Below are 17,673 nucleotides of genomic sequence, written 5' to 3'. Positions count from 1 at the left end.
CCCCATTCCCATTCCCGGCCCCATTCCCATTCCCGGCCCCATTCCCATTCCTGGCCCCATTCCCATTCCTGGCCCCATTCCCAGCCTCAGTCCCAGTCCCCAGTCCCGGCCCCATCCCCAGTTCTGGCCCCAGGCCCATTCCTATTCCCAGTCCCCATTCCCAGCCCCAGTTCCCATTCCTGGCCCCATTCCCAGTCCCCATTCCCAGCCCCAGTTCCCATTTCCAGTCCCATTCCCAGTCCCCATTCTTATTCCCGGCCCCATTACCATTCCCAATTCCCTTTCCCATTCTCCATTACCAGTCTCCATTCCTGGCCTCATCCCCAGTCCCAGTCCCATTCCCAGCCCCAGTTCCCATTCCCAGCCCCAGTTCCCATTCCCAGCCCCAGCTCCCATTCCCAGCCCCAGTTCCCATTCCCAGCCCCAGTTCCCATTCCCAGCCCCAGTTCCCATTCCCAGCCCCAGCTCCCATTCCCACCCCCACTCCCCATTCCCATTCTCAGTCCCATTCCCACTCCCACTCGCTCTCCCCACCCGTTCCGTCCCCGGGGCGGGCCGTGCCCGAGGGGCGGAGCGATGGCGGTGCCGGCGGAGCGTGGTGAGCGCAGCGGGGCCCGGCTGGCCCGGCGGGAGGCCCGGCTGGCCCGGCGGGAGGCCCGGCTGGCCCGGCGGGAGGCCGCGGGCTGGGCTCGTCCCCCCGCAGGCAGGGCTGGACGGGGGCTCGGCGGGAGGGCCGGGACGGGCGGGTGAAGAGGGTCCGCTCTGCCCCAGTCTCTTACAGGTTCGCCGTGCTGCTCTTCAACTGCCTCCTCACCTTCGGCTCCTACTTCTGCTTCGACATGCCCGGCGTCCTGCAGCAGCAGTTCCAGGGGGTGAGTGTCGAGGGGCGCTGAGCCTCCGCCCGGGCCGTGCAGACAGGGGCACAGCCGGCAACACAGGCCGCGGCCGCCGCTGGATTTTCCAGACCTTTTCCTGTCGGTACAGGGGTCTTTGCCCCGCGGTCTCACCTCCCAGGTGCTGCGGGTGGGAGGTTGTCACTGGCACGCCAGGTGTTCGAGCTCCCTCTGCTGCCGGGAGAACTGGGAATGTGGCACTCGCCCGTGCTCCGCGGGGTCGGCTCCTCTTCACCGCCCTAAGGGAGTCCAGTCGAGACTTCACACCACCCCGCACGCAGGAGATCCACAGCACTGGCCGTCAGTACCTGCACGGGGGTGGGAGACACGAGTGCTGGAGGTGATTCATTTGCAGCAGAACTTCACTGTGCAGTGTGACCACAGTGACGCTCACGCAGTGCTCCGCGAGGCCTGTCTGGCAGCCTGACGTGCTTGCATTTTCTTATCTGGTGGCTTTGCTAACACTGCTTCAATTTCTTCCCCTTCTATTTCTTTCCCATTCATTTCATTCATAGCCTGTACAAAAGTTAGAAGCAAAATATCTAAAAATTTGTTTCCATTCAAAAGGAAACTAAAACTTACCAAAAGAAACCAGAGGCTTGGGCTGCTCCAGGCTGAGCTGGGCCTTTTGCTTTGCTTCTGCGCTGCATAAATAGAATGTTACACATCACTCTTTCAAGTCCCGCTGTATTCACCAGTTACAGTGAAGCAGCATTTTTTTGAAAAAAAAAATCTCTTAATATCATAAAGTTAAAAAAAATGGGATTAAAACATATTAAGCCTAATTTTTAAGAAGTCAGACGTAACACCATCTCTTATGTTCCTATATCCCCTAGAAACCTTTCAGAAATACACGAGTCACTTTTACCAGTAAGAAGGAAAGTCTGGGTCTCCAGGTACAAACCTTCTGACACTGCAGGCATCACATCAGTATTTGCTGGCCCAAGGACTGTGCAGGGGGGTCACAGGAGGACTGGCATGTAAAAACCAGTCATATTCTCAAATGCTAAAAACTTCTGTTGCTCAGCGTTCACACTGCCATCCCAGCTGATTGCTGGGAGTTCTCCAGAGATGCTGGAGAGCCAAAGCTGAATTTCTGAACCCCTGACAAATTCTTACTGGACTAGTTTACCTGTCGTGATTGCATTGGTTCTGTGTCTCCTGAGAGATGATTTGCCTCTCATGTGCTGTCTGCTGGCAGGTCAGCGTGTGTAGGGGCAGAGTCACTGTCCTATTTTCTGTCTGCCTCAGTAGCCAGGGCAGGAATAGCCAGAGCTCGCATGTAAGTTTTTTTTAACATAAATGCAGTAAATCCCTAACATTCAGACAGTGAACTCCAGGCTAAATTGGATGCAGCTTGTCATTGCAAATGTGAGAAAAATCTCCCCCCAAAATAGGTCAGTAATTATTCCTCAGTCTTCCACAACTTCTGTAGATTTGTGAGGGAGGAGTCAGTTACTTATTTATGGAATACAGGAAAGGCTATGTCATGTTTTGTTACCCAGGTAACCAAAGACTTTGTAGGGTAGTGAAACCAAGCCATATTTTTCTGTGTTAGTACTGTGCAGAGTTTTTAATCTTGTCATATTTTTTACTCTAGTGAATTTAGCCTCTCCCTGCCTCAGCAGTGGTACTGTGGTGGTTGGAGCACCTGAGACGAGTGCTTGCAGTGAAACACTTTGTTCTAGAGAGCTGCTTCTCTGCAGCCTCAAAAATTTCTGCTGCAGCACATCTGAGGAGTTGTGAATATAAAAATCTCATGGTAAAAATCACACTTCTCTTGTGCTCATTCAAGGTGCTAAGCTCTTGCCTGCTGGTGTGAAGACCCAGCATCCATGTCCCAGTGCAGGTGAATTTTCAGTAGCTGGAAGATCTTAGGGGGGTTTTCCTGATCATATAGTGTTGAGGAGATGTTGCTTTTTAGTAGCAAAACCAAGGTTTTTAAATCATGCCAGGACTACCAGTTTCTTACTCTACTGGAAATGCTTTAGAGCTGAGAATTGATACAGACTGAGTTGCATATTTACATGCTCCTTGAGACTTTTCAGTATGGAATGAAGAGTCAGATGAAGCTGAACTATAACCAAGAAGCTGAGGGATCAGATAAAGCTGGTGGTGCAGGCTCCTGGCTTTTCTTCTGGTTGGAAATGTGTATAAAAATGCTGAGCCCCTGCTGCTACTGCCACAGGAAGAGAAACAGAAGCTGTGCCATGCCATGCCAATGGTCAGTCATTTCCCATTTGAGAAGGGCTGGCTTTCTAGGAGAAGACACAAGTCCCTTAATGACTGCTTGTGGAAGTGGGAGCTGAGCAGGATAAATAGAAATCTAGATGGGAAGAACCTCATTTTTAAAGGCACATGTGAGTTTTTGTCTGTGTCTGCACCTAACAAAGGCTCTGTGACTTGTACAGAACTTGACCTGCCCCAATGGAACCCACCATAACAGCACTGGGCACAGTGGCGCGCTGGAGTGTGTGGAAGGCTTGGGAATGACCCCAGCTCAGTACAACCTGCTCTACGTGATCTATGCCTGGACGTGAGTCACTTTGCTCTTGCTTTTGGGGGTGGATGGTTTGGTAGTTGCTCCCAAGCACCAAGACAACATATTTCTGTTCTGGTTTTCTCCTAGAAATGCAGTAGTGGTTATTCTGGCTGGATTCCTGATTGATAAACTGGGAAATCACTGTAAGTTCCGAGGTTCCATTAATTTATTCTTGTTCTGAAGTGGGATTTCAGGCTGTCCTTTCAGTGCAAAGGGATGATTAAAAGTCCCAGTGCCGTAACATTCCAGAGGGATGGAGGGCGGGGTGTGATGGTTAGCTGAGCAGCTCTGTGAAGCAACTGAGACATTTTCCTCCTTTAACCACTGACTTACCTGAATTGACACAGCAGGGCAGTAAACACGCTTTTCTCTGACACACACATGACAGGGACTAGTTTTATCTGGTTTTGATAGGACAAACTGATAAAGCACGGTTCTGTTCCCTGCTCTGGCATTTGTTCTGGCATGTGCCATAAGCTCAGACCCAGTAATCCCAGCAAATGCAGTCCTGCTGTCTCTGTATCCTGGAGGTAAACATCTTAGAGAGGAGAGGGTGGCACAGAGAAGGACATCATGTCCTCTAGGACATATAGTGGAGCTCAGGACAGGGACAAGGACTCTACACATTTCAGAATCCTCTGTCTGAGTTACTCTGCCCCTCTAACCTCCCACCATGATAATGTCATCATTACTGTGAGGATTCCCAAGTCATTTTATAAAGAGACCAGTCTTACAAAATTGAAAACTGAGAGTAAGCTGATGGAAGCCCTCACGTTTAGTGGTGTGTTTTGAGGTTTTCCTTTTGCTTCTTTGTGCTGGTTTAAAAGTTAACCAGCAGGGGAAACCAACCCAACTCAAAAGAGAGATTACAAGTCAGAATAACAGTTTAATAAAATAATACGATAAGTACGACCACACAGACAAGCAACAGGCCCTAACCCACAAAGCCCAAATGTACAACCCGGCACCCCGGGGCACAAACAAAGCGGTGCTCCCTGGACCCCCCCCCCCCCCCCGAGTCCAAAGCAAAGGGAGAGGAGAAAAACCTGCTGATGGGAGAGCTGCTGCAGTCCGGCCAAAAGTGGTGATTGCAGCCCAGCCGAGGGTGGTGGTCTCAGTCTGGCTGAGAGCGGTGAGCTGCAGTCCTCCTCTGGATCCCACGAGAGGTGGAAAGGTTTCGAAACTCCAGGTTTATATATTCTCCAGCTCAGGCAGGAATGTTCAGTCCCTCCCCCAGAGCGGGGAATTCCATAAAAGGATGCTCAGTCCTTCTCTCAGAGTGGGGAATTCCATAAAAGGGCATGAGGACAGGAACATCCCCCCACCTCACAGGCCTCTACTGACAACAGTTTCTGGGAAATGGCATGGAAGGCTATAGAATACACAGGTTTGGGCTACACCCATCCAGTGATGAATCGGTTCCAGCTGTTCTAACTAGGACATTCTTGACACAGAATACTTTTGTTGTGATCTCAGCATGTCTATTGAGGTTTGTGTATTTTTTTCTGTTTCTCCCTAGTTGGTGTCTTTGTTTTCTCTCTTCTCACTGTGCTGGGATCATCCCTCTTTGCTCTAGGCTCACACTTTAAGGGCTCACCATACCTCCTTCCAATGATGCTAACAGGAAGACTGCTCTTTGGCTCTGGGAATGGGTCACTTACTAGTAAGGAATTCACATTTACATATTTTCATATTTACATCTCATCAAATGGTCATGATACATTTTTATTTTGCTTCCTAGACCCTTGTCCTACCAGTGAGCTTCACCTCTGCACAAGGGCCCTGTCTTGCTGGCAGAACACAGCTCCTGCTGCATGGATTTAATGTGTGCCAAAATGTTTAAAAGTCTTCCCCTCTAACAACTTAGTCCTTCCCTCAAGGTGGGGACTGACATGTGATTTCTCTGCCTTTGAGGTTATTTTTACTTGCTTTATGTGAGGGATAAGTTCACCTCCCACGTCCCAGCATGATTTAGTACATTTTAAAATGGACTGTGAGGCTGGCACAATCTGCTTCCCCTTGGGATGAGTAGAGGTCTCCTCACCCAGCCTGAGCTCTCCAACTTGAGAGAGCTGTTGCTTCTGTGCCATGCTCTTGGCCAAGCCTGTCTGTTCAAGAGAGGATTTTTTGTTCTCCAAGTTGTGCAGAATCGTATCACAGCCTTCTGGTTCAAGGGGAAGGAACTGGCACTGGCTTTTGGACTGACTCTGTCCTTCTCCCGTCTTGGGAGTGTCCTCAACTTCTTCTTCACCCAGCAGTTTGAGGCAAAGTTTGGAATGCAGTGGACTCTCTGGGGAGGTGAGTTTCTTTGGTGCTTTTGGCTTGTTGTTTTTGAGACCTCAGGCCAGCTCGTTTTGTCCAGTTACTAAAAGACTCTGAAAAAGGTAGTGAGGTTAGCAGGAAGAGGCATGTGATTTTCCAATTTTTCCTGCTGCTTTCTGTGTGCTATGAGTGGTGTTTTCTGCACTGATGCCAGAGAACCCTCTCTTAATACTCTAGTGTCAGCCTGCCAGTGTTGTTTTCTTGACATATTTTAAACATCTACAGTCACAGGTAATCAGTACTTAATGTATGTTTACTCCCATGGAATAGAAACTTCAGAGTGAAAACAAGAGGAATCAAGTGTGTTTGTTATTCCGTACTTTGGCCAGCAGAACGTGCTGGTTCTGCAGCAGTGTCTGTACTGTCCCAGAAGAAAATGCCTTGCACATGGCTGATTGAAACTGCATGTTTAAATTACTGTGAGAAGCAGAACCTGAACTACACATTTCTTAGTGTGAATCTGTTCTAGGGCTTGTATCTTTAGAAGATTTGAGTTTCTGTCCTCTTCGTGGTGCAGTGAGGTGGGATCTATCTCTAGTGCCTTGAAGGGATGACTTGTTCCACAGAAGGGTTAAGTGGTACATGTGTACTCTGGTGTGCTGTGATGGTGATGTAAGGGAGACCTGCTTCAGGGCCTCCTTTGTGTACAAAAACTCAGTGATTATTTTCCAAACCACACAGCAGCATGGGCCATCATCCACGGAAAAGAGGATGCACGTGTGTGATAAATCTCATGCAGAAATTGAAACCCGTTCCTCTCCTCTGATTCCAGCTCTCAGAGAAAAAGCTGTGGTGGGCATGGGCTGTCACATCCCATCTCACATTTAGTTTTGTGCTCAGGCAGCATTTGTAAGCACAGCACAGTGACTTCTGCAGTCCATTTGGCTCTTTGGAAAGCAAAACAGGTACAGAGCTCTTTCTGAGAAGGATATCTGCAGCAGATGCCCATTGCCAAACTTGCTAAGACATATCCAGCATAACTGGACTCTGTGCTCGCAGGTCAGACTGCTGTGGTAACTGCAGCAGGTCACACCAATGGGGAGGTACAACCTGGCTTCCAGTGCAGCCCTGGGATGCCTCTCCTGCTCTGGGGACCAGGGAAGTTTCCCAGTGTCTGCCCTGCTTTAGCCTTGGGTTTGTTGCATAAGCCTGCTGTAGGTCAGGAGCATCAGGACCATCAGTACTGCAGCCATGGGAGCTTGGTGGGCACAGCTCAGGGGCTGGAACAGGATGCTGTGAGTGGAAGGGTCCTGCTCTGTGTGTTAAGAGAAGCCAGGAGTAGGAGTCCTGGAGAATTCAGTATTTTACATGCAGTGGAGTTTATCATTCAGCTCTGTCCATGCTTAGGAATTTCTAACACCTCTTGGTTTTCTAGGGAGCCTGCTCTGTGTGCTGGGGCTTGTTTCAGCCCTCACAGTCAGTGTGCTGGATAAAGTGGGCATGAAGCAGCTGGGCTTGGATGGCATTATCCAGCAAGAATCCAAAAAAGTGGTACGTAGTGTTTTTCCACCTCCATCCTGGCAATCCCGGGTGCAGGAGCGCTGCCTTTGGAGCGCAGGGAAGACTGCGGCAGCAGGAGCCGGTCCCGGCCAGGAGAGGGCATTCCCGCCCCTCGGTTCGATCCTGCAGAGCAGAACTGAGCAGATCAAATCTGTGAGCCACCAGCCAAGAGTCGATTCCCTGCCTAGAGCCTTTCAGAGAGCACTCAGGACAGCAGTAGCTTTCTGAGCCAGTTACTTCCTGTCTATAGGTGGCTCAGAGGAGGATTTTGTGCACAAAATTCGCTGGTAGCCTCCCTCTGAACTGCTTTCTGGCTCACAGGATCTGCGATAGCAAACAACAATACTGAACTATCTCTGGTCAGCCTTTCTGTTCCTACTTGCATTCTCCTGTCTAGGAACAAACATTACAGGCTTGTAATGTCTGCAATTTTTATGGCACTTTAATCTATAAGATGTACTTCCTTCTTATGATAGTACTCTCACTGGTTTCTGTAGCTCAGTGTTGTGACTCGTGTTTATCCTGTACCTTTCTGATGTGTTTCACTTAAGGATTTGCAGCAGACTCTTAACAGAGCCTGCTCAAAAATCTCTTGCAGCCAGAACCTTTAGAAAAATAAGAAGAAAGCTTTTATGTTTTCTTTACTGAATAGTGTTAAAGAAGGAATGTGTTAGAGTCAGCACATACCAAATTTCACTTAGAGGTGTATGAGCTGCCTCACAGTTCCCTTTTACCTGCTGTTACTCCTTAAATCTCTCATGCCCTTCAGTGGCTTGCAGGAAGTGACACTGGTGTGATGCTGGGCTAATGCCTGGTGAGTGAGGGCACATCTTGTCTTTGCAGCGAATTCAGGACATCCAGCACCTTCCCCTTCGCTACTGGCTCCTGGTCCTCACCATCATGTTCTTCTACAACGGAGTGTTCCCCTTCGTGGCCGATGCCAGGTACTGTCCTGTGGCTGTGACCCACTGACTGACATGAGCCTGCAGAGCCTTCCAGGCCTCAGCTGTGGGCTGACTGGGAAATACAGTTTCCTTCCAGTCTTGAAATGCAGAGAAACATGTCTTTAACACCTAGTTGAAGGTTTGAGGGTTCTTTGACCTTTCTTTCCCTTCAAAGATGAGAGAGGCTTCTGAAAGAAAGCAAAAATACCTTTGAGGGAAATGATTCATCCAATATTTATAGCTTGGAACACTGCCAAAGGAGGATCAGAAGGTTTTGGGAGAAGGGGGAGAAATACTTTATTTAAAAAATAGCCCATAGGCATTTCACCTTTGTGATAGCCCAGCAAAGTGGGTGTCTCCTGAGCTGGGTGGAGTGTCAGCTCCACAGGCCTGGGGCAGCTCTGCCTTGCAGCTGCTGCACACTGCTGTGTCTGGAACACAGCTGGGCTTGCTCAGCCTGGGTTTGTACGTGAGGAAGCCTTTGTATCCTGGTGAAGGCCTCAGACTTCCTTTTTAACGCCTTCTTATGCTTGAAACAAAGCAGTGACCTGCCCAAGTAAACTGAGACTCCTGCTTCTGTCGTGGGGCTCTGCCACAGACTTGTCATTTTGCTGCTTTGTTCCCATTTGTGGATGGTGCAGCTTCTGTCACACAATCAGGGTGAACTTTTCTATTAGCAAAGGCCTGCAGTAAAAAAAATAAAATTATTTTGGTAGTATTTCATTAGCTGTGTATAGGAAGCCACTGTGAAATCAGGGAGAAAGAAATGTCATCAGCATGATGACTGAGGGGAAGTAGCCATGCAAGCAGCCAAACCAGGCTTAAGGAGCTGCAAGATCTCTAAATAAACCTCTATGTAAGCTCTTATTACAACTCGATGACTGTAAATTCTGTAAAGAATTTGAGGAAGTTTAATGTAATTTCTGCGTGTCCCTAACAAAGGTGAAAGGCTGGCTTTGACAATGGGTGTTTTTCACTGTAACCAGGTCTCCTTAAAGGAATTCCTAAGGGGCAGTTCCTAGTACTTCTCAAATACAGGTGTTCAATTTAAATGCCGATCTTTGCTGGTGGATAATTTTTAAACAGTTGTCCAGCCCCTCAGCATTCTCCCCTTGTACTGATAAGGCTTTCTGCCTCATAAAAGAGGATGTCAAACTCCACCGGTGTGTTGTGGACAGGTGATGGCACATTGCTGCCCTGAGCTGTGTTGATGGAAGGGAACACATTTTAGCCTGCACTTTAACCTGCAGTTTCACTCTGCACTTGCAGAAGTATCTCGAAAGTGGCTGTTTAAGCTACCAGCTTCTCTGTGATGTGCACCAATTAAAAAGAAAATAAACCACCAAAGGCACTACAAACTACCAGACAAAATCAAACTTGTTTACAAGTCTTCTCATTCAAACCCTTCCAGTCCATATGTTTGTGCTCAGGCTTACTTTCTTACTTTTTTCCCCTTCATTTTGTTTTCAGCAAGTTTATCCAGGATAAATATCCCGGTTACAGTCAGCAGGCAGCGGCTTACATTGCTGGGGCAGTGTACGACAGCTCCCTTGTCCTCTCCGCAGCAGTTGGCATTTTAATTGTGAGTACCCAAGACCTGATGTGCTTGCTGATAACTTCCCAAGTTTTTGAACTGTCCATTACAGCCCCTCAAACAGAATTGCACAGAATTTTGGGGCTGAACAAGCAGTCCTTTATACCCTTGCAAACCTGCAAGATGCACTTCAGTCTGATTTAATTACAAGAAGTAACATTAACCTGGTTTTCCCTCTGTCCTGTAGTTGTGCTATGGTAGCAGCAACCCATGGCACACAGCTGTGTGTTTTGAGAAGTCTGAGACTGGAACAGAAAGGATTGAGATAAGCTTTGCAAAGTAGATGGGGAAGGACAATCTGCATGAAACCCAGGCCCTGTTTTGTCAAATGCTTCCTTTCCTTATTTCCATAATTGTCAGGGTATAATACTGTTTTCCCTTACCCTACGTTAAGGGTTTCACCTGAGTACTGGACACCTAGTGTGACGTTTCAGGCTCAGTTCAGAGGTACACAAGAGAAACCAGGAACAGCTGGTCTGCTACACTACCAGCAGCCAGGAAATCCCATGTCACTGCCCCTCCTGCCAGCCCACTTTGTGCAGCCCCTTGTGTCCCTGACCCATGGGAAGCAGGATTCCCTGTAAGAGGCCTGCTGTCTGTTCCTGCCACCAGGACTACGTTGGACTGAGAGGTGTCTTTGCTGTTGGCTGTGCCACGCTGACTCTGCCCATCTTCGCTCTCCTGGCCTTCACGTTTGTGCCTCCGCTGGTCTCTACCATCTGGCTGGGGATCACTTACTCCTTCGCTGCAGTGAGTTCCCAACCCCACTGGGTAGCTGTGTGTCTTGTGGCTACACTCCTACACCTGGATGGTGTATTACTGCTGCCCTGGTGTCCTGCTGAACAGGTTTAGCAGGCACAGGCAGGCACATTAGGCTCCCCAAGCCTAATGACTTTGGTTAGTAACAAATAACCCCAAAGAATCAACATGGAGCAGAAAGTGGGGCAGAGTGAGGAAGCCCTCGTACAGTGTGAAGCATTAACCTGGCTATGATTTGCTTAGTTCTTTTTTACCTTGAATGTAACACCTGAATCTCCTTTGAGTCTTACCCACTCAGCCACCAGGTCTGACTCCCCTTCTGAAATCTGGAGTCAGGTTCTTCCAGTTTCAGATAACCTGTGTTGTCTGTGCTGTCTCCAGCTGCTTGAAAAGGATGGGGAACAGTCTAGAACCAGCCAATAGGCTGAAGGGACAAGCACCAGATTTTTTGAGGGGAAGGTATAAATGTTTATTTCGTGGGAATAATTCCTTTTTGAACCAATGTCTTGTCTTAACACCTTTAAATCAGGCTCTGAGTTCCTGTTCTCATTGCTCCCCCAGGCTAGTATGTGGCCATCTATACCCCTTGTGGTGCCCCAAGCGACTTTAGGGACAGCGATGGGGCTGGCAACTTCTGTGCAGATGGTTGGAGTTGGCCTTTCAAATCTGATTGTTGGATACATGCTGGGAACAAAGTCCAGGTGAGAACGCTTTGTCTTTTTTTTTACCAAGCAGAGAAATCACCAGTGCTTTAGTGGAGCAGTGTAAACAGGCATCAGGGGATTTGCAACTTGATGCTGCAGGGAACTAGAGCAGTGCCTTAAGTATCTCAAGTGACCGGTCTCTCCTGTTTTGGCTTTCTAGTGAACTAAAGATCCCCCTGTGGCGCTGGCAACAGATGATGATCTTTATGCTGGCAAACACTGTCGCCTGCATCATTGCCTCCATTGGCCTCAATGTTGTGGACAAGAAACAGGTAAGTGTGATAAAAGGTGAAGAAATAGCTGTACATCACCAAGTTCCTTTTACTGATCTGGCTCTTGGATGTGTGAGTAACTCAAAATGGGACTGCATAAAGAGAGAACCCTCTGCTAAAGACTGAGACAGCGTGTCTCACTCTTGCCTACTATCAAGCCATTGGTGGCTGTATTTTTTTTGCAAGACAGTGAAGGCAAGGGCCAGGACCCACCTGTGGCAATGTGTGTGTACAGGAAAAAGTGTCCTTTTGTCACCAGTTGCTGCTTTGAATTTCCAGGATGGGACGCTGAACAGAACCAGAAAGAGAGCACCCATGGGGCAGGACAGAGACCCCGCAGATGCAGCACAGCTCCTTGAGGATGAAACGAGAACCGAGGGCTCTGTCAGCTGAACCTTGGCAGGGAGAGAACCATGGCCCTGCCAGACACAGCACTGGTCACTTCTGCCTGAAAGCAGATTTTAGCCTGTGTACTTTAAACATCTTTAAAGGGAATCTTGAAGGGAATTGTCTACAAAAAGGGAATGTTTCCACTTTCTTATGCCTGGCACAGCAGTGGAAGGGGTGTGCTCTGTGGTTCTTGGGCATTCTTCAACACCCCCCCACCTGCATGGGGCACGTTAAGGACCACACTGCAGCCACTGAAGCTCACCCAGCTAACCTTGTTCATGAACCATTAGACAGCTGCTTGTCAGCCTTGCAGCACAGCTGCCTGCAGAGGTGTGCCTGCCTGCTCTGCCACAAGAATCCTGCACAGCAGCACTTGCTAATCCATACAGGGTTAGCCTGATGTTTTACTCCCTGCTCTAGATTAGCCTCTTTCACAAATCACATGCGTGTGCAAGTGACACCATCATTATTCTTTAGGCAGGAGCCTGAATTAATCAAATTGATGACCTTTTGCACACAAGCCTAGCTTAATTGCTTATTACTTTACTAGAAATGCTTCTGTAAGCCGTGCCTATTCATTGCCCTTCAAAAGCATAAAGGGTTTTGATCTGGAATCCCGTCCTTTACACCAAGGTGCTCTTACTCATGAAGGCTAGAGGCTTATTTTACTCAGCCAACTGCCCTTTGCACTATGCAAATGCTCACAAACACTCACAGTGTTTACAAAAGGACAAAGGAGGCTTTAATAATGAAGTAAACTGTACCACAGCCAAGTACGAGAACTGTTGAAGTGAACGACACGTAAATTACTAAAATTCTGAAGAGCAACTGTACTCAAGTTGCATTTAATATAAACAGTAGTAGATTGAAAGCAATTTAGGTACTGACAGCAACCAGTAAAGTCACATTTTAAGACAAATGAACTCATCAAATCAAAACTTGGTTAAACTGATTTACTGAAGAGGATGAGCTCAGAGAGCAAGGTGTTCAAGTTTTATGTTACACTGTGAATTCATTTCAGACCACAGTTAAAGGATTTCCCTTTTGGAGTTTGGTGCAGTAGAAATTTAGGGGATGGGCTTGAGAAGTCACAGAACTGCAAAAGTCACAGGCTCCTCTAGTTTGGTGGTGACCTCTCAAGATCATTGAGTCCCACACCCCAGCTCAGGCAGGGGCAACCAGAGCACGTTGTCCAGGACTTGTATCTGATGAGAATTTGAGCATCTCCACAGATGGACTCTGCAGTCTCTCTGAGCCACTTGTCCCAGTGCCTAATCCCTTTCAGGAAAAAGGTGGATCCTTGCAGATGGGATTCCATGTGGTTTCCCTTGTGCCCATTGCCTCCTGTGCAGAGCAGTCAGGCCCCCCCATCCTTGCTCCCTCCCAGCAGGTACTTGAGCACACTGGTCAGACCTCCTGGACCCTTCTGGAGCAGCCCCAGCTCTCTTGGCCCCTTCTCCCGTGAAAGATGCTCCAGTCCATTTACCCCCTTTGTGGCTCATTTAGCACTTGTTAAATCACATCTCTTTTGTACTAGAGAACCCAAAATTGCACTCAGTGCTCCATGTGAGGTCTCACCAGTCAGACTCCTCAGTGGCTTCAAAACACCCCTCAGTGGCTTCAGAACACCCCTCAGCCTCCATTCACTGCACCGTTCTTCAATGCTGAAATCCTGCACTTGCATTTTTTTACTGGAAGAACCCCATGGTGAATTTCCAGCTGTGATTATGAAGAACCACATGCAGCAGTGCTGTAGATTCATGTTGGAGGCTTGTGTACAGAAGAAAATACGTGTTCGGAGCTGATTTGTGTCTCCATACACTGGTTCAAAAGCAGTGACTTCAGCCTGCCTTGCCAAAAGTAGCAGCTTTCTCAGTTTATACCATGTGATGCTGCAGCTAAACAACTGAGGGTTGGTGCTGCAATGAGTGCTGGGATAGCCGGTGAAAGTCCTGTACTTGCTCCTTCATGGAAGAAGCTCACTTGAAAGCCAGGCATTCCTGTTTACCATCCCATAATCTACCTCCAGATGACTAGAAAAGAAACGTTACGTCTTCTGTTTTGAAGAAGAGTTGTGACATACTTTCCTTAAAGTCTGCCACTGGTTAACGAGGTTTGCGCCGGTGTAGCACTGACGCCTCACTGCCTGCTCTGCCAGGTGTCAGTGGGAAGCATTCCTGCCCCTCTCTGTGTTTGCTGCCTATGTGGAGAACTTCTTTTGGCTAGAGAGGGTTTTGTAGAAACCATGCTACAAAGATCCCTGCATGTGCTTTAAAAAACCCTGTTGCAGAATCTGAAGATATGGGGAGATTCTGGGGACCTTTGGATCTGTTGCACAAAGACCATCTTCAGGGTGAGAGGAGTCTACTGGAACCTCTCACAGACAGAGTTTTTCTGGACGGGCTGTTCCTGTCTTTCAGCTCATGTGGATAAAGCTCGAAGCTGACCTAACAGCATGAACCTTACTGTAGCAGTAGCTGCTCACCTCTGCTGGGCACATCGACAGCTTCCTCTTACTCAGCTTTTATCAGTAATGTCTCCCCTGATGACAAGGAAAGCCACTCTCACTTTGCTTGTCTTCCCCGTTTGTGCTGGACACCTGCTGTTAGGATTCCAGAGCTCAGCTCTGAGCAGCTTTCTACAAAGCCATTGCATGGCTCTGCTTGAGCTTGTCGTGAAATGAAAGGGTGGTGTTCACAGAGGTCAACATGTTGCAAGAGATAGAAGGAAACAGTCGGGGTTTTTTTGTTTAATTTTTGTAGAGTTGCACTGATCATGTATACAGGTAACTGAAACCCCACCCCTCACCCTGTCCCCAACCTTGGGCAACCTGGAGATGGTGGGCTCCAACAATATTCTCTGCCAGAACGTTCCTTTGTCTTAAGACACTGTGGACTGTGAAGCCTGAAGGTGGACATTAGTTCAGGCAACTCACACTGAGATGGGTAAGAGAGCAGAATTAGAAGGTGGCTGGAGCTAGAAAGGCTGATGGGTAAAGCAAATTCCCACATTCTTGCTGGCTCTTGCCAGTACTTTTGACCTGCTTGAGGAGGAGGAGGTCCTGTTAGCAATATAAGGAGCTGCAGCTTGAAAGAAAGGGAAAACAAGTTCAAGAAGAGATAGCAGCCGTGATTATTTTTAGCTTCATCTCTGGGGATGAAGACTAACTCAGCCCAATAATTAAAACCCACTCTTCCTGCTCACTGACTATGTTCAGAGGGAAGAGCAAGTGGTTAACTGGGCACAGCCTGGGCAGCCAGCTCAGCCTGCTGGGGGGTTCTGCCCATCAGTTCTTGGCCAGCAATGAATCGTGACCCCAGTCCTGTCCTTGCACACCTGGTCTCCAGTAATGACACCAACGGCTCACAGGTGCCCAGGCCTCCCCACAGCCAGGATGCTGCAACTCCTCTTTATTCCTTAAGAAAAATAAACAATGGAAAACTCTAGCCTCAACATTTAACCCATCGCCTTTTCCACAGCAAAGCAATACAGGGTTTCATCAGAGCTTCAAGTCTGAAATTCAACAGGAGACACATCAGGGGGCTTGGACAAATCAGTGGGTGGCCATGTGGCTTCCAGCCTGTGGAGATGCAAGTTCCAACTGAGCACACTCCACATGCTGAGAGGCATCAAACTGTTCTCTCCACAGTCACCGAGGTAGCCACGATGCTTGGATGTCCATGCACTGGTGCGATCACGTTGTACATGAACAACTCCGAGAGCCTTCCAGGGAACATACCGGAGCAGTTACTCATTTAGTGCTTAAATAATTGTCTCCACATAACGATCACTAGACAATCCCCAAGAATGTAGAATGGATATCCCAAGTCTGATTGGCCTGTATAAATCCTTCAAAAAACCCACAGTAATGCTGCTTAAAACACCAACAGAGAGGACATTAATCTTCCGCACTGGTAGTGCAGGGTGGGGCGTTAGGCAGTGATGCAACAGACGGACAGGATCAGACAGTGCTTGCTTAAAAGGTTTTGCACAGCAGCCAGCAGTGGGCACAGGGGAGAACACACACTGCTCTGGGTTAGGCAGGTTCACAGGGAGCAGGGGATCAGCTGCAGCTGGGCTGTTCCCTACAGCACTGCTGTCTTGTACAGGACAGATATGGTGACATGTTTAGGGCCTAAGCAGCAGCCATGCCTAGAACCACACCTGACTCATGTGCAGGTCCTCCTTTAGCCACTTCCCAGGCTGAGCTCACTATGGATACCATAATTTTCCTTCCCAGACTGAAACATCAACCTAGGTAACATTCTATCCCACATGTTTATGATGGTCCCTGTGGGTCTGTCTCAGTTTGAAGAGACTGGAAAGTTTGCTAAAGAGGATGAGTTATGAGACAAACCAAACTCCTCTCTCTTAGCAATTGTGAATTCAAAATTAAGGGGCTTTAATCGAGGAAGTGTGGAAAAAACCAGAAGAAATAACAACCCTTTATTAAAAGATATACGTATGTTGGCAAGAACAGTAACAGAACACAAAAAACTAGGCAATAGTCGTGTACCCAAAAAAAAAAAAAAAGGCCCCTTCAAACAATAGGGGGGAAAAAAAAAGTCTGAATGAATATTTCTCTGTCCTTTAGCGCAGTTCTAATCACGGTCGGCAGGGGGCGCTGTTGGGTCGCTGGAGGTGCAGAGCCTCCAGTTCTCTGTGCTGACCTGCAGGGGGCGCTGCTGGGCTCTGGCGGTCACCGCACAGGGAGGGGTCTGGGGGGTGGTCTCGGATCGCGGGAGAAGCCGAAAAGAAAGAACGGGGGGCCCTTCCCCCAGTGGAAGAAGGGCAGAAGGAAAAGCAGTCCACCTCCACAGGACTCACTGATGTTCTCAGATGACGGCGCCCCAAAGCTCCTCCTTTTCTCCCAGCAAGCACAGAGACTCTCCGATGAAAGCCCAGGAGGTCCCGGCTGGAGTCACGAGGCAGCGTGCGAGCCGATCGGGACCAGTGGTCAGGCCTCACCAGGATGAAAAGCCAGAAAGACCGGCTTCCAGGCCCCCTCTCCAAAAATGCCCGGTCCATCTCCCCAGTCTGATCTCTCCCCTCCCAGAGGAGCCAGCCACCACCTCCCAAAACTCCTCCCCTCTCCCCCCAGCCTCTGATGGGTCATTCGGTAGGAATGCAGCTTGGCCAGGTAGATTCTTATGCAAGGCTAATTGACCTCTTTCCATTCGGACTCTGTCTTTCTTACAGTGGGAGGCAGGGGGAAGAAAATTCTCCTGGATTTCTAACCTATAACAGGGTCCCTTCCAACTTGGCATATTCTGTGAAATCTGCAGTTTTGGGAAAGCAGAGGTAAGACACAGAGTTGCAGAGTGAAGCTCTGTTGTGGTCTACTGCCACAGCTCAAAGGAAGGACAATCCTTCATTGCTAATGTGTCTACCAAGGACATTCCCAAATTCCCACACTATGCAGATCCCACTCAAAGCACTGTGCACGCTTCAGAGGAGAGTTCTGAACTGTAAATTGCCAAACACAGCAGGAGCTGTAGGAGTGAGGTCTGGCTGGAAGGCTCTGGAGGATGAACGCCACAGACACACAACGCGCTGGTTGAGAGGCCACTGTGTCCAGCTCACCCAGAAGAGCAGTTTCTGTGGGTGTAGTTCCCTCCTGTCAGCCAAGGCAGTCTGGCACGAGGGGGGTTTTATACACTCACTGGAAGAACAGAAGTGGGGGTATGACTTCTCCATCTAAAGAACATCCTCTGCTCAAGGGGAATTACTATATTATTCTACATTAAGCAGCC

The 17,673-nt window shown here is 48.6% G+C and overlaps 1 protein-coding gene and 2 long non-coding RNA genes across 3 annotated transcripts in view; 1 reads left to right on the top strand and 2 right to left on the bottom strand.

Moving 5' to 3' along the window:
- LOC113957957 overlaps window positions 1-559 on the bottom strand; it is a 23,550-nt gene extending 22,991 nt beyond the window's left edge. The window contains exon 1 of the long non-coding RNA XR_003531338.1: window positions 535-559. This is a non-coding gene — a long non-coding RNA (uncharacterized LOC113957957). The remainder of the gene's footprint in view (window positions 1-534) is intronic.
- On the top strand, window positions 552-12,534 carry LOC113957955 (major facilitator superfamily domain-containing protein 1-like). The gene is made up of 13 exons (XM_027665884.1): window positions 552-598; window positions 772-872; window positions 3,305-3,429; window positions 3,523-3,578; window positions 4,955-5,098; window positions 5,575-5,733; window positions 7,133-7,248; window positions 8,101-8,201; window positions 9,672-9,783; window positions 10,408-10,545; window positions 11,116-11,255; window positions 11,419-11,530; window positions 11,810-12,534. The coding sequence occupies exons 1-13, from the start codon at window positions 577-579 to the stop codon at window positions 11,921-11,923; spliced, it is 1,440 nt and encodes a 479-aa protein (XP_027521685.1). The 5' UTR covers window positions 552-576; the 3' UTR covers window positions 11,924-12,534.
- Window positions 12,246-17,673, bottom strand: LOC113957958. Its single transcript, XR_003531341.1, has 3 exons — window positions 17,593-17,673; window positions 15,112-15,116; window positions 12,246-12,256 (listed from the first exon to the last, which is right to left on the bottom strand). It is a non-coding gene; the product is annotated as an uncharacterized LOC113957958 (long non-coding RNA).

Source organism: Corapipo altera, unplaced genomic scaffold (genome assembly GCF_003945725.1).
Source record: "Corapipo altera isolate COAL_440 unplaced genomic scaffold, ASM394572v1 146, whole genome shotgun sequence".
Classification (NCBI taxonomy): domain Eukaryota; kingdom Metazoa; phylum Chordata; class Aves; order Passeriformes; family Pipridae; genus Corapipo; species Corapipo altera.
This window is presented reverse-complemented; position numbering and strand designations above follow the sequence as displayed.